The sequence below is a fragment of the Typopeltis vanoorti genome, chromosome 19, assembly GCF_054136105.1.
Source record: "Typopeltis vanoorti isolate ZY-2024b chromosome 19, IOZ_Tvanoo_1.0, whole genome shotgun sequence".
Taxonomy (NCBI): domain Eukaryota; kingdom Metazoa; phylum Arthropoda; class Arachnida; order Uropygi; family Thelyphonidae; genus Typopeltis; species Typopeltis vanoorti.
The window spans coordinates 818,767-833,623 of record NC_143567.1 but is presented as its reverse complement, the minus strand read 5'-3'; the positions used below and the strand labels follow the sequence as shown (position 1 = coordinate 833,623).

General features: G+C 40.1%; 1 protein-coding gene across 1 annotated transcript in view; it reads left to right on the top strand.

Moving 5' to 3' along the window:
* Positions 1–386: 386 nt before the first annotated feature.
* LOC150095810 (synaptotagmin-15-like) overlaps positions 387–14,857 on the top strand; it is a 179,825-nt gene continuing 165,354 nt past the window's right edge. The window contains exon 1 of the mRNA XM_090409536.1: positions 387–701. Coding sequence (XP_090265662.1) covers positions 419–701 — 283 coding nt within the window. The 5' untranslated portion in view covers positions 387–418. The remainder of the gene's footprint in view (positions 702–14,857) is intronic.

Here is a 14,857-nt window from a genome sequence, read left to right as displayed (position 1 = left end):
TAACGCGGCAGTAGCATTGATTAATCAGAATCACGCTGAGCTCACAGAAGTGTGTGAGAGAGAGTCCCCCCCCCCCCCCCAACAGAACAGGAATGCCTAAGTAGATGAAGAGCGTGCATTTTCTGCTTGGCCTTCTTTCGTTCTTCAAGCAACGCTAGCGCGAAGCCGTTCTTTCTGGTTCTTTCTCGACCACACGAGGTCGCTGAGTATACCTGTTTCGAGGAGAAGGATATTCGACGGTTCCCCTTTCGGGATATCACACACGCGTCTCTTGCGCAGGTGCGGCTATAATCAAGTGGAGCCGTAGCTGGTGATCGGCTGTTTCCGTTTGCTGCTGGCAATACATCCGAACAGCTTCGCTCTCCGGAGAAAATGTGCACTCTTCCTGTACCTGCCGCCGTTCGACTCGAATGCTAGGATGCCGGCGAGGTTGTTCGTTGAACAGCATCCTCGCATCCACTCCTCTGCTACCATGGCCGACTCGTCTCGGTCTTCCGACCCTGTCTACGGTGCCAACGAGGATAGCGCACTGATGGCGCACTCGACAAGTGAACCGACATCGCTGCCCGTGGTGATTCACGACATCCTGAAAGCGATTGAAACTTCGAGCGAACTCCCGAAAATAAACGTGCTTAACCCTCAGCAACTGTTTCAGTCTTCAGGCGAACATCACGGCGGCGGGAGGACTTCGTCTTTTTATGGTAAGCATTTTCTTCATACTTTTCAGGTTGCTATTGAACGTCTAGTTATGCGAAAAAAAGTGATTGCTTGACTTCTCTTTATGAGGTAGTTCTAATTGTCGGTGCGGTCGAAACGTACCATTGATAGATTTTGCATTATTTGCAAGTCCATCGCTGCTCAAGTTCAGGCCCTTTTATTTTTGTCCCATCTCGTAGTGAGGGGACTGCTCAACTGGAGCAAGATGTGCACATTTTTTCCTGATGTCAGACATCTAATCCTTCTCCTTCCTCATTTATGAATGTGTCATTTGTTAATGTAATTGCGGATACCTGTCGAATGCGCGCGTGTGTGTGTGCGTATGTCAGGACTGAGGGGTGTCTGTAAAGCGTGTATGTTAAATGAACAGAATGCATGACCTTTAATGAATTCAACTAAACAGATTCCAGTGTTCACTTTCCGTATATTAGGTGCCTTTTCTACGTAAAGATCAATATGAAATACTTAGTAAGACGTACTTAAAGTTCAAAACGAACTTTCTTTGATTAAAAGGAATAAATCCTAATTTATTTTTGTAATATATGTAATACAATAGACAGACAAGTAAGATTGCCTGTCTATTGTAGAATGCGTTGTCCTGTTTCGTTTTCAAGCTTGACACATCAAAATCACTCTATAAGATGAAGGGAATTTGTTGGGTATCACTTGGACGGAGTGGTGGGGTTTCTAACTGTAGGAAGACCGAATGAACTAGTTTTATTATCCAAGTATTGCTTTATATTCGAGACAAAACAACAACAACAAAAAACCTTTTTCCATCCTAGACCAACAAATCATGTTGATTAAAAAGCAAAATATTTTATTTGAGATTCTCTGAGAACACCAAGCTTACTTGAATTAAATACAAGGGATAAAAAATTCTACAAATATTTTGCATCGTTTCAATCCGGTATTGAAGCCTCAAAAATGAAAGAATAAAAGCGATCGTAGGGGATGTTTCGAGAACCTGCCTTCTATTGCTTCGGAATTACGACCTTGCACTTCGAGGCATACTTTTGTGCCTGAGCGTAAGTTGACGCAGCTATTTTATTTTATTTTTTGAACTTTTTGCGTCTAAAGTAAGAAGCTGAATGTTCAAGCGGAAGATCTTAAATGAATTATTTTAGGTTGAAAGTAATAGGATTAAAGATGAAAAACTTCTTTGCCTACCAAAATGCTCGCTCGTGAGATAAACTGGACCAAATCCACTGGAAAGTTCTGATGACCCGCAAAGAGATCCGACGACAGGTGAAGTGGATAAATTTCATAATTTCTCCGTCTCTTCTTGAAATGTACCCTCAAGGGTTGCATAGCACTGATTAATTAACTCTGCGTTATTACTTATCTCTTATATCTCGAGTCTTATCTGTGAGATCTATAGCACTGTCGGATCCTGCATTTCGGTCTTCTGGGTGGGCTTTTATCCGGCGTCAAGTACCCATTTCTTAACCTTTCTTCTCTCCCGTCGTTTAAATGAATGTACCACCTTAGATTGCTCTGCTCACACATTCTTAAATGCAAGTTCCTTTTTAATAATCACTTTTAAGATAACTCTGCCATTGATGCCGTAATCTATTTTCCCCCATAATTTCCCGCAGATCCCTTAATTGTGGTCTCTAATCAACTATTTCTAACCCATTTCGTGTATTTTGGTCTGAAACAGTTCTACGAACGAGTTTTATAAATGGGGGTTCACTGAACCTAAGTTTCCGTAAGAAGAAATTCCAATTCGCCGATGCTAGAGATCGACAGAGCTGGGAACCAGATGAAAAAAAAAAGCATATAAAAATTCTAGTCTTTTATGTGCACGTGAATTTATGCGTATCTCTATGTGGGAACGTTGATGTTAATAGTGAGCAGTCCACATCTTGAACAGAAATGCAGCATTTTTGCCCTTTTCACTGCGTTTTTCCTAAACATTTCTCCACCGCAGTTCAACAATAATTTAAATTTACTTTTTCTTTTTGCAAATTGCCCTCTAATAACTCATTTTCTGTTTATTCACTATCCGAACCCAGCGTGACGCACTATAGCACTCACTATCCAATTTCCTTTGGAAATTTTCGCTCATCACCGCACTTGAAATTACTGCCATTCAAGAATTTTACCTTCATCATTGCCGTTGAATAACACAGCGACTCATTTTTCTGATTAAGTATCCCGAATAAGACATCTGATTATTTAGAAACATTTCACTTGTTTTGGGTAAAAGAGTGTTTCCGTTCATTTCACTAACAACTGTGTGAGCTTCTTGCAAATCTTCTGCTATTCGTCACTTCTTTCTCAGATTCTTTCTACATTGTTTATTTCGCTGATTCACTCCAATACTTGCCATTCATCCCGATTTTCTAGATTATCCGGAATGCAATAGACAACACCACATTTGATTGCGTTGTGCCATCATGCCGTGTTTGTAGTTTGAGCCAATACAGGACGAAATAACGTGGATTGTGTCCGAAATTCTAGCCCATCTTCGTTCAGTACCGAGTAGATACCTGCTGGATACCAACTGAGTGCAGCACGAGAAAGCGATCTAAGGTCAGAGGCGCCGGTCTGTTCTTTGCATTTCTTATAGTTTATGTGGAGGCCCCTTCCATTATCTAGCTTTAGCCTGTTAGTTAAGTCACCTCCTATCGATAAATCGATGAAGATATAAGTGATCAGACTGATCACATTAACCCGCTTTGAAATATTCACGAACAACAGCCGACAATGGCGTTAAAGAACAATAGATCCAGTGCAGAATGCAAAAAAAAACCTAAACAAAAAAAACAAAAAAAAAAAAAACAGGTGCGTGAAAATGTCTGCAGCAGGGAGAGGGTGTAATGAGATTCTTTTACATCCTGCGGTGATCAAGTTTTGCCGAGACAGAAATCCTCACTCGCGTGTTCGGACACTCTCCTGACTACAGATTGTCGCTAACGGCAACTGGAGTATTCTCACTGCATCTCAAACGCCCGATTCCTAGCACTTTCGTCTCTGCGCTTTATACCGGTGAGGCGGACGAAGTAATCAGTAAGTTAGACACGTGTCATACTCTGCGTACACCGATATAATTTTTGAAAGTTCCGTTCAGTTCGTTTTAAGTTTTTGTTTTGACCCTTCGTCTGTTAGAAACCCCTCGGGCTTTTTGCGACCTTTGACACGAATAGAAATGCATTTTTCATTTCTATTCGAAATGGTTCTCTTTGGTTCCGGTTTGAAGTCTTATTTGCCGAGTTGTTAAAATTGAGTTTATCATTTGCCGAGTATAATTTCTTGATACTCGAATGCGAAGAGTTGCTTTTACAGAGCAGAGTCGTCTGTTGCATTTAAAGTTTGCAAGTTTTATAAGCAGTGGAAATTAACCGCCAAGTCCCGTTCTGCGCCTAAACAAAGCGTTGTAGTAAGCGTTGCAAGGGACAGCGGAGGCTGCTGTTTGTTAATGCTCGTTCAGATACCAATGAAGGCCAGTCCTCCATCAAACGGAATTCAGACAAGAGGCTTGGATTCCATTCTTTTGGCACCATCACTTTCCTGGTGTGTGTGTGTGTGTGTGTGCAGTCGCGCTAGATCATTTGAAAATTTCTGAAGCTGTAGTTGACACCGGTGTGCCATGCAGATATGCCATCTCGAGTTAATGTTTAGAATTGAAGAAGAGAAATTCTGGGCGTGGATTTAAATCGCTTTCAGAAGCATTCGCAGGCAATAATTGAACCACAGCCGAGCACAAGTGCATGCGAAAGATGATCGGTGAATTCACAACTTAAACCATTTAAGAATCTGATCATCAACGTATCCAATTTACTGATAAAATATTTTAAATAGGTTCAGTAGAAATAATTTCATTTCATTTGAACTCCTGTAGTGCTCGGAAAACGGAAGGTAGGAAACGAAAGAAAGAAAAAAACGGGGAAAATATGTACATTTATTTTTAGGCGTTAACAATTTGTTTTACTATTTCTCTGATTATTTATCTTAAGGCCCGTCATTTCATTTCCGAGAATTAAATACGGAAAAAGTCAACCGTGTGGAAGATTTGAAACGTAAACAGACTTCTTATATGAAGTTACTCGCTGGTTGGAAGAATTGTCGTCGTTAATGCGGACACGTGTTTTATTGTTTGGACCAACTCATTCGTTCTTAACCCGATACCAGCAAAAACATTCTGCCGAAAGAGCCGGGCGACAGTGACCGGTTAAGTCATTCTTAACATGAGGACTGCTGTGGCAAGTCTTCATTTAAGGAATTTGTTTGCTTCGACACTTCGCCTGAAGTTCCCCGAGGGGTATTTTGTTTCTATTCTAATCGGCTGACAGACTACGCTTTTTGTTTTCTGTGAGTAATCATTAAACGTCATAAAAAAACAACAACAAACCGCACTGTCTCTTTAGGTGACGCTAAGAAATTTTTATTCGGAGTCCCCGTCCCATAAACAACTTAAAAAAAAAAACCCAATTCTTTCCAGTCCTGAGAAAATAAATAAAAACATCTCCTTATGTTGGTTTATTTTATAAAATAAGTAAAACATAATCCATCGATAGACTGATATTTTAGAGAATCAACTGCAGAAGGTTTTCTTGGATGCTGGTTTGTTTTCAATGAGTTTAAAAAACAAAACCATCGATGTTATGTGTAACACCATCATTTCAGTTTCTCAATATGTTTGGTTAATGAGACAACGATTAAATCGATTATGGGTTGCTGGTCTATTTTTTTTTTTTTATTTAGTTTATATTTCCATAAGTGCATACTTCAGCACCATAGTGGGAATAATGATTTCTTTAATCTTTTTCTGGAAATACAACATACTCCATTTTTTAAATTTATTTTATACTCAAACTTTTCGCTTGTTTTTAATTAATTTATTAATTATCGTATGATGATACAGCGCCCGTGAGTTCCCTTTACGGGAATGTACGGCACCATCTGAGTCCCACAAATTTTATCCGGGCTCCGAAATCGTCATAGCTGAAAAATCAGGTCTATGGCTGGGTCAATATTCCTGGCTTTAATCCGTGCGTTCACGGGGCCGGTTTGCCTGCTTGCGGGATGAAAAACCCCAGATAAACTGGCGGAAAAAACCCTGCTGCCCACGCCCAAGACCGGCTAACTTGGCTATGGCTGAGGAAGATCCTTAAGCTCCTCACGTCGTCGACGGGAATCGAACTAGGACACTCCATTCCACAGGCATTTAGTAGCTTTGCGCTTCGCAAAGCCACTAGGCTAACCGCGCGGACTGTTTTCAGTTGATTACATTACACAGTCAACTGAAAACAGTCCGCGTTTTACTAATTGCTTATTCGCAGTAGCTCATTTTTCTCAAGATACCTGCATAATTCGAATCGGAATAACCACAGTCGGTATTAGGGATTGGCAACATTGTTAAAAATTTTTGTGTTTTTCCTCTTTCTGTACTTTTTATCATCCATAAAATGAAGTTTTTAACCGTAACAATTCCATTTAGCACTCTCATCATTATCCCTTTTGGTTATATTTTTTCTGTTTTTATTTATTTAGTGATTTTCAAAATCTGATGGGTATCGATTATTTTTGTGCTTTACCCACGTCCTGTCACGTTTCAAGGCAAATTGGACCTCGTCTACCATTTTATTTAATATACCTTTTAGATTTTATAAGGCGATTAGATCATTCCACAATTCATTCACGTGATATAAACGCATACAGATAATTCCTTATCTACCGATTAAGGATTAAAATAAGGTGTGCTTTTTTGGCCGTCAAATGATTTTTATTCAGCATTACTGAAAGCATTTCTGTAGCGTATTTGAATTCAATTTCAAAGGAAGCATCGGGTTCTGAGCGACTTTCATCCTTCAGTTACCCGCACGAAAAGAGATCGTCTTTTTTACGGAGCACCTTACTTAACGAGTTGATAAAAGAGTTTTTCTTCTCTCGATGGTTTGCATTAGGCAAATGTCGCCTGTTAAGAAGAAATTACACGGAGATTCGGATTGCATGATTTGCTTTCTTTAAGGAGATTAGCCGGAGTAATTGCTTATTGAGCATCATGCAGACAATTCCATTTTACTACGCAGCTGCTAACAGAAATGGAAACTACTCCGGTAAAAAGAAATAACAATAAAAAGTTGGTGCCAGTAACTCTTTTTCGTAACTATTTTTACTTGAAAAACATACCCAGCTTACGGACACCGAAGTGGAAGCGCGAATCGAGGAACCTCACACGATAAATGCTTCTTTGCATTCCGAATGTTATCACGATGTGTCCTCTCGACAGATTTCGTAGATCAAATTTCTCAGTCACCATCGAAATAATTCGTTTTGATAGAGAATGCCGCTTCGTTTGAATCGCGGGGGATTCAGCCAAATTCCATCCGTCAAAACAAAGATATGTCCGATCCCAAAATTCCATATTATTTCAGGATCTGTCGGGAACAATGTGTACCTGGAGAGAATCGTAAGATTCAGAGAAATGTGGCCATCCTATTGAGCACCTGTCCGACTGAGTGGAGGACCTCTAACAGTTGAAGACGGAGAGCCACCAGAGGAAAAGGAAACAATTTACTGCTCTTTGAGTGGAAAGAACCGAGTTCGAACCTATGACCTGGTCTCTCGCATGGGAGCGGTAGATTTGTCCTTCCAGAAAATCGAGTTTTTCATCCCACAAAACAGACATTTGATTCTTTTTTTTTTTTTACTTTTTATTTACTTATTATTATTTTGTATGAATCCCTCCCAAGAAAGATAAAATTGCATTTAGTCCCGTGTGTGAGAAAAGAATTAATCCCGAAAACCTGCTCTGGAGACCATACGTGATCTTTACCTTTTGATATATTATAATTTATGATACTTTGTTTTGCAGGCCTCCAGTAGGTGTCACTTCTGTAATTCCAACGTAAAGTAAACGTAAATTTCATCCAATGAACAGTGCAGTTAAAAGACTCAGACGGAATCCGGAGGGATTCCTACTTACAGCTATTCGCAACTTTCAGGATATGCAGGATCCTGTGATTCTAAGAGGAATCCTACGCAGTTGGAATCCTTCAACCGATTTCTTCATGTGGCCGGACTTCGGTCTCTAGGAAGAGATTATCCTGTTCCAAAATCCTCATAGAAAGTGAATAACATGGATTTCTCTCGAATTTAAAACAACTAAAACATAACTTATAGCAGGTCTGCTGGTTGCTTTAGTTTCCATGCTAATACCACAGAGATATTTCAGGCCGCTGAAATGTTTCATCCAATGAATTTTCGTGCACACGCGAGAGCAAATCCGCTTTTAGAAATTTCGCGATGCATCCTGCAGAGCAGTTTCATTGTTTAAACAATCGCTACTTCTCATTGTTTAGATTATGTTTGGCCATTCAAACATAATTAAATTGAAATATATATTGTATTGATCTTTAATTGACCATAATTTATAAACATCCAATGCCAACACGTTTCGCCGACGGGGCTGTCCGGCTTCTTCAGAGCTTATAACGGTAAGAGAAAAAACTCAAAGTGGCTAGTACAGAGAAAATGGAGTAACACTGTCGTATAAATTAAAAATTAAAACAGAACGCGTAACATTACACGCATGGAGCGTGTTGTGTTAGTCACTGTGACGAGAGCACGTTCTGTAGTTTTAAGCGAAATTAAATTCTGGCAGACTGACTGATCTTATTAAGGTTTTCCATATGTCAGCTATTATCATTCCCTGGTTTCTGTTAAGATTTTCTCCAGAACGGAGGACTACTACGGCTTCCTTGAAATTTCTACAACGGAAATCTTCTTCTAGGTAAAGTATGCAGCTGCTATCCCAACCAATGGGATGGTTTGTAATCGCGAAATGATGGGCTTGACCCCCAATTGGTCTGTTCTGTTGTTGTTAACATCTCCTATATGTTCTTTTTTTCGGATTTCGAGGTTTCTCTGTGGTCTAAACTGTATAGGACGTCTGTCCTATACAGTTTAGACCACAAGACATGGGATGTTCTACACTCCAGCGTGTTTGGAAACAAAGGATTAATGTCTTTTGGCGATCTTAAAACGCGATGGACAGTCTTGACCGGTTTGAACGCAAATACGATGTTGAAAGTTTTAAAAAGTTTTTTTTTCTCTTACCGTTATAAGCCCTGAAGAAGCTGGACAGCCCCGTCGGCGAAACGTGTCGGTATTATATGTTTATAAATCATGGTCAATTAAAGATCAATATATATTTCAATTAATTAAATCGCTACTTCTGATTTCCACGTTCAGAACGGATTTTAAGTCGCCGTCCAAATGAACAAATATTTATGTGTATGACGGGTGGCGAATTTTTTTCTAATGTTTAGGATAGAAAGAAATAAACGTGTCTTGTAAAAACAAGCTAAGCAATTATAGAATGAAGAAACGGATGAGCCCACTTGCTAAAACGGTCTCGTACAAAAAATGCTGAGAGATCTCCGCCCAGTTTCCTTCAACCGTTTTCAACTTTCGCTAATATTTCGCATATTGTTGCGGGTAAAATGCCGAAATCTCCTAGTGCTGCGTCGATGTAATCTCGTTCATCCCATTAAACTCTGAAGTGACTTCAAAGATCACTTCGCAGCTGCATCCGTTCGCCTCCATGATAATCTGCCCCGGGTAACAACAGTACAGAGCGTACAGCACTGATTGCTGCTTTGCATTTATGGCTGTTTACGTGCACCGTTGCGTCACTGCATCAACAGCGATTAATGCCTCGCTGGAAAGAGGATTAAAAAAAAAAAAAACACTGTCGGGGCAGTACCGTTGTCGTCGTTTAGACGAAGGTGAGGACTTCTTTTGAATGCACGATCGTATCGAACAGTCCTTACACGATATTTCTGATGTCAGCGGGAGCGTCGTTTTTTCTTTTTACAAATTTTTGAATATCTAAAATCGTTGGACAATACTTGTTCACACAGGGAAGTGCTGCTGGCAGCGCTTTAAGTATCGCTACGGGGAGCGAATGCCTCATTTGAAATCAGGGGCTTTTTTAAGTCTCGAGCATCTTAGCTTTCGGTCTTGCAACAGCGATATCTCTCAGTAGTGGCCATTCGATTTCATCCATTTTGGAAATCTTCTTCGTGTCGTCGTCTCGCTGTCGGGTCTCTTTGTGATTACTTTCCCGGATCCGTCTTCTCCAGTCGACCTTTATTTCCCGCGTATTGATTTTGTCTAGACAGAAAATCCAAGGGAGCTGCTCTGTTGCTACTTTCAAGCACCTCACTCCACTTTGCAATTACAGGCATCTCCTTTTATGCTTATGCCGCTTTAATTACGTAGCATCTCGTGCTCTGCACGATGTTTACGTATTTGCGCAATAGAAGTACAAGATTCACGAGTTGGGACATGTTCCAATTCTGTCAGTCAGTCGAAATTCAGTTGTAACTGAAAAGGTCCAAAATATTGAAGCAGCTTTTAAGCAATCGTTAATATAATTTTGTTAGTTTAAATTAGCTGGTTGCAACTTTAAACAGTATTTTTAAATTTTAAAACTTTAGTTTTAAAAGAAACTTCCGATTTATGAGAACATTTAAAAAACAAGTCACCAAATAGAATAAATCCGAGCAAACTAAAATTTAAACGTCCTTGTGTGGCTGTCTGCTCACAGTGGACATTGCTATTTGGACGTCGATGGAATTGATATGCTGACTGCTAATTGAAATACGCTGCTGGGTTTACGCGCACGGACAAACATTTAATTTTGCTGAAGTCTCGACACGTGACGATGCAGAGTCAAAAAAAATCAGTTGGGTTAATAATATACTGTTGGTTTCACTGTTGAGCCTCCACAGCTCAGTCGGTATAGACGAAGCCCTTTGGTTGGAAAGACCTGGGTTCGATTCCCGTCAGTGTCGCGAGGAACCTTTATCTGGTCTCTCTCGACGTAAGGTGAGTTAACCGGACTCGTACGGAGGTAGGGGATTTTTTCGCCTGGAAACTCGGGTTTTTCGTCTCACAGAACAGGCAAACCATCCCCATCAAAAAGGTGGGGACCCTTTTTTGGGGCAGGCAATCCGGTGTCTGTAGGACACTCCGGGAGGCATAGGGCTAACCACCTTATCCTCGAGTTGCGGTTGCAAAGTCTAACTTTGTAAACGAACTGTAACAAAATTTGTTTCTCACAGAGAAACAAATTTTGTTACAGTTCGTCTACTTTCTCGAGAGGCTCCTCCATAATATTAATGGAACCTCGTTAGAACAAGACGTTTTGGCATTGCTCGATCAATTACGATTGAAATAATTCGGCGTCTTGGACTAAAGCTTTGCTCTTGCAAGAAAAAACTTTAGTCGAACATAAAGCAATAATAATTGCAATTTAAGTAACCGTTTTCGGAGAGTTTTGAAAAATGCGTAAGACATTCGGGTTGCCGGGTCTGCCCCATCCGAACGGATCCGATTGTTAGACGCAACTTGCTGGCTAGACGGGATTGGATCAAATTAGAGTTTCACACAAATGCTTCGAACTATTTTCATGTTCGTTGCAATGGCACAAGTGCATACGTTAAAAATCTTTACCGATCCACGATTACATTTACTGTGCGGAGGGTACTACTTCTGTGTGCCTGGATCATAATGCACTGCCTGGCGTTCATGGATCTGAAATGTCTCCTGATGGGCTCTCAAACGGCGTAGACTGAAGTAAGAAAGTTTCATAGTGATATTTTTACAAGTCTTCATGTCTATTTAATCTATTTATTTATTGATTGTCGTAAATAATATAAAATAGGATTGCTCGTGACTGTATCAATTTTAAAAAATGTGATTTTGGAGCAAGTTCATACAATTCTTTCTTTAGAATAGGAGAGGGACGAGGAGATCAACAGCAATACATCCTTAAAGAAGGATCTAATGTAATGTAATGTAAACGCCTTTATACGCTGTTCGGAAGAGGGCGATACTTTTATCCGATCCCCCTTCTCTCAAAGACTCGCTCCGGTCACTGTCGCATGCTGTTATCGCGTTTTACTTATCACGGGCGCTGTTCTACTAAACTCGCTCCACAACATTCTCTCAGGCCCAAAACATACGAAAGTCATCTCCCAGCTAGTCAACTGCATAATTAAGACATCGAAAATTTTATTTAAAAAACAAAACAAAACATTTCAGTGTCATCTTAATTAACGCAAGCTAATTCAGCGCGAGAATATTGAAAGTATAATTTATTTTTGTTTACCAACCCGTACAGAAATTAAATCTGTGAAACTTCAGTCTCGTGTATTCACACGTGCACAAGCGAAGCAGTCCCCGGATCTGCAGTTAATCTATGCAGATAGGCCAATTTTATTTAAATACTTCTAACTTATTCGGTATTAAAACCGAATTCACTCAATTCGCTTTTCAGTGAAAAAGCAATGAAACAAAATGAAAGCACCCCCTCCCATTCATTATCACATTCGAGAAAGAAAGATATTGAAAGGAATCTGCACGCGTAGAAACTTTGCAGTTTCTGCCCAAAGCAAACGGAAGTTTTGATGCGATGTAGTTTTTTTTTCTTTTTTCACCCGCTGAAAATCAATGCGCGCAGGAAGTATTGCTTCATCGTTGGAGACAATCCTGTTGAATTCTCTCTTAATCGGATTTAAGCATTCGCCTCAAATGTGACATTCTCCATAAAATAAAACTTCTGGCAAACACTGACGAAGTCGTTTCGTAAGCTCAACGAGCACTTCCTGCTGCTGCTGCTGCTGCATTTCCATCGAGCGCTGTCACCAGTTCAGTAGACAAGAACGCTATGACATTTCGTAACAAGCATTGCGGATTATAATTAGACTGATTAGTTATAATCTAATTGCAATTCGATCATAATTAGGCTGCAAGGAGGCATCGGTGTGCTGCGAATGCCGTTTTCCATCCGAGATCTCCTTTCTTGCTGAATTCGGTCTCCACTGAGGAAACTTCAAACAGAATCGGAGGTAGTTAATAACACACAAACATTTCTATGTTTGCTATTTATTATTGCGATTGAATTTTTAGCCTCGCTGTTTCTTATCCAGCGCTCTTTTCTGGTTATCTGTTTCGCTCTTTTAATTATTTTTTTCATCATCACAAATTTCTAGACGTATTGTCAACAATACGATGTCGCGATTACGACATCATTTGAAGTGTTGGGAAAATTTCTGAGGGCCCCTTTATGAAGCGATTAGGTTACTCCCGTTTGAAGGTGATCTCTTATCAGAGAAACTAATGCTAACCGAATGCTTCATGACTACGTATTCACGATTTTTGACCATTATCAAGAGAGTCATTTTACTGTAGAGGTATACTTTACTTTTTTCCTTTAAATATTAGCAAATATGGTGATATCTTGATGGATTCTGAGAAACGTTGGCGTAGGAGATCATGCTAAGGAATGGGAAAATACTATTTATATAATAAATAGTATTTTCAAAATGAAATGGAACATGTGCTATTTTGAAATCACTGTGGGCTCCTTTTAGAACGAAACATTCATATTTGTGTTCTAACGCGCGGGCTGTCCTCCTGTCAATGGCACGTAGATCGAAATCAGCGGATTTCGAAAAGGATTTATCACAGGTGTCAGATTGTCGTCTACTCTTTCGGTACATTGGCTGCATCAGCCAAAGCCAACTGCAAGAAGAAACATTGTCGGTCTGTGGAAGGGTGAAGTTTACTTTAGCCAAGAAACGTGCCGGAAAACTGAGGGAGCTAACAACAAAGGATGATAACGGCAATCTGAGCAGTCTAATTAGGAAACGACTGACAACTTTTGTGCAGGAATATAATAGTAAGACATCGCGTAAGGACCACGTATCAACCATGACAATAAACAGTGAAGACTACACTCTCACGAAGAGCAATGAGACGTGATATGGGTGTGGCGTCATCACCACTGTGTACTTTAGCGGATGCGGTATAATGGTTCGCACTGTTTCTCGTGGGATGGCTGCGGATTTTTTCATTGTACCATCTGGGTAGTTGAACGCAGATGAATAATCGAGACTTGCGCAATGTAATGCTTTCTGCAGGGTGTTTAGCTTCGTGGAAAGGACCAGTCTTAATTTCAAAGCTATTGCACTACAGCAAAGCAGGTGTCAGTGCATTACGATTTGAGAGAAATGGTTGTCCACGCATAACACTAATGTGCTGTACGATCCCTCTTAGGTGGGACTGATATGAAATGTGTAAAAACTGGCTAACGTGCACGGATTCCAATCTTATCCCTAGTTCACCTTTTAGCACCAAGCGGAGGCCAGATCAGAGCGTGTTGAAGAAGGAATCGTCCAAAATAATAGAATGATTTCATTGCTTTCTAGCGGAAAGGGTCAATGTGGAACCACACTGTATTGCGGTACGTGCATTTTAGCTTTCTCTGAAATATAATGCTATCCCAATATTTATCTCGACACTTTAAAGCAAAGCCGTTGTATATTGTGGATTTGCGTACGTGCTGATTACTTCTGGAATGCACGTGGAACCATTTATGCGAGTGATTTTTGTTTCCCTTCCTGTTCAGATCAGCTCGACTCACAGTTGTAAGTCTTGTTTCATTACTTACTGTGGGCAGGCTGAGGATTGGATAATCCTGTTTTAGTAGCAAACTGCTTCTCTTTGCTGTTGGAAACTTACTACTTGAAAATACCTTTTTTGTCATAAAATCCCAAGGGGGAAATTTTCGCAGAGTGTGAATTTCTGAAAAGAAAAAAAAAACGTTCGAAAAACAGATTGCTTTAATAGCAAAAGTATTTCAAAATGATCCGGAATTTGAGCAATAAGGTGAGAAAAAGAATTTCAAGGAGCGAAAATATTTTAAAGAATCCTAACGCAAACAGGAGGGGAGAGGAATAATCTATAAATTGAGTGGCCCATGTTGTAATTTGTTACTGATTTCGTCCATTAATTAGAATGGTTTCCCAGAGTTAAATACCAGAGTCCTTTCAGTGTCAACCATCACCAAATGGAAAAGCGATTTATCACCAAGGTGTCGAACTAGCTTTAAAACTCCTTGCGTGAAACGGCTGCAGACTTAAACGAAGGAAAGTCCATCGGAAAAATCAGATTGTCAGTTTTTCTTGTCAAGAAGGTAGAGTCATTGCTGAATTACAAAACGTGAACACTTGAACCCTTTTCTTCCCCAAACAGAAGGATTCTGTCTTCACTTGTCGAAATTGACAAGTAGCCGGTTTCCACTCTCAGTCATGGTCGGTGGTAGAGTTTCTCTGATTTG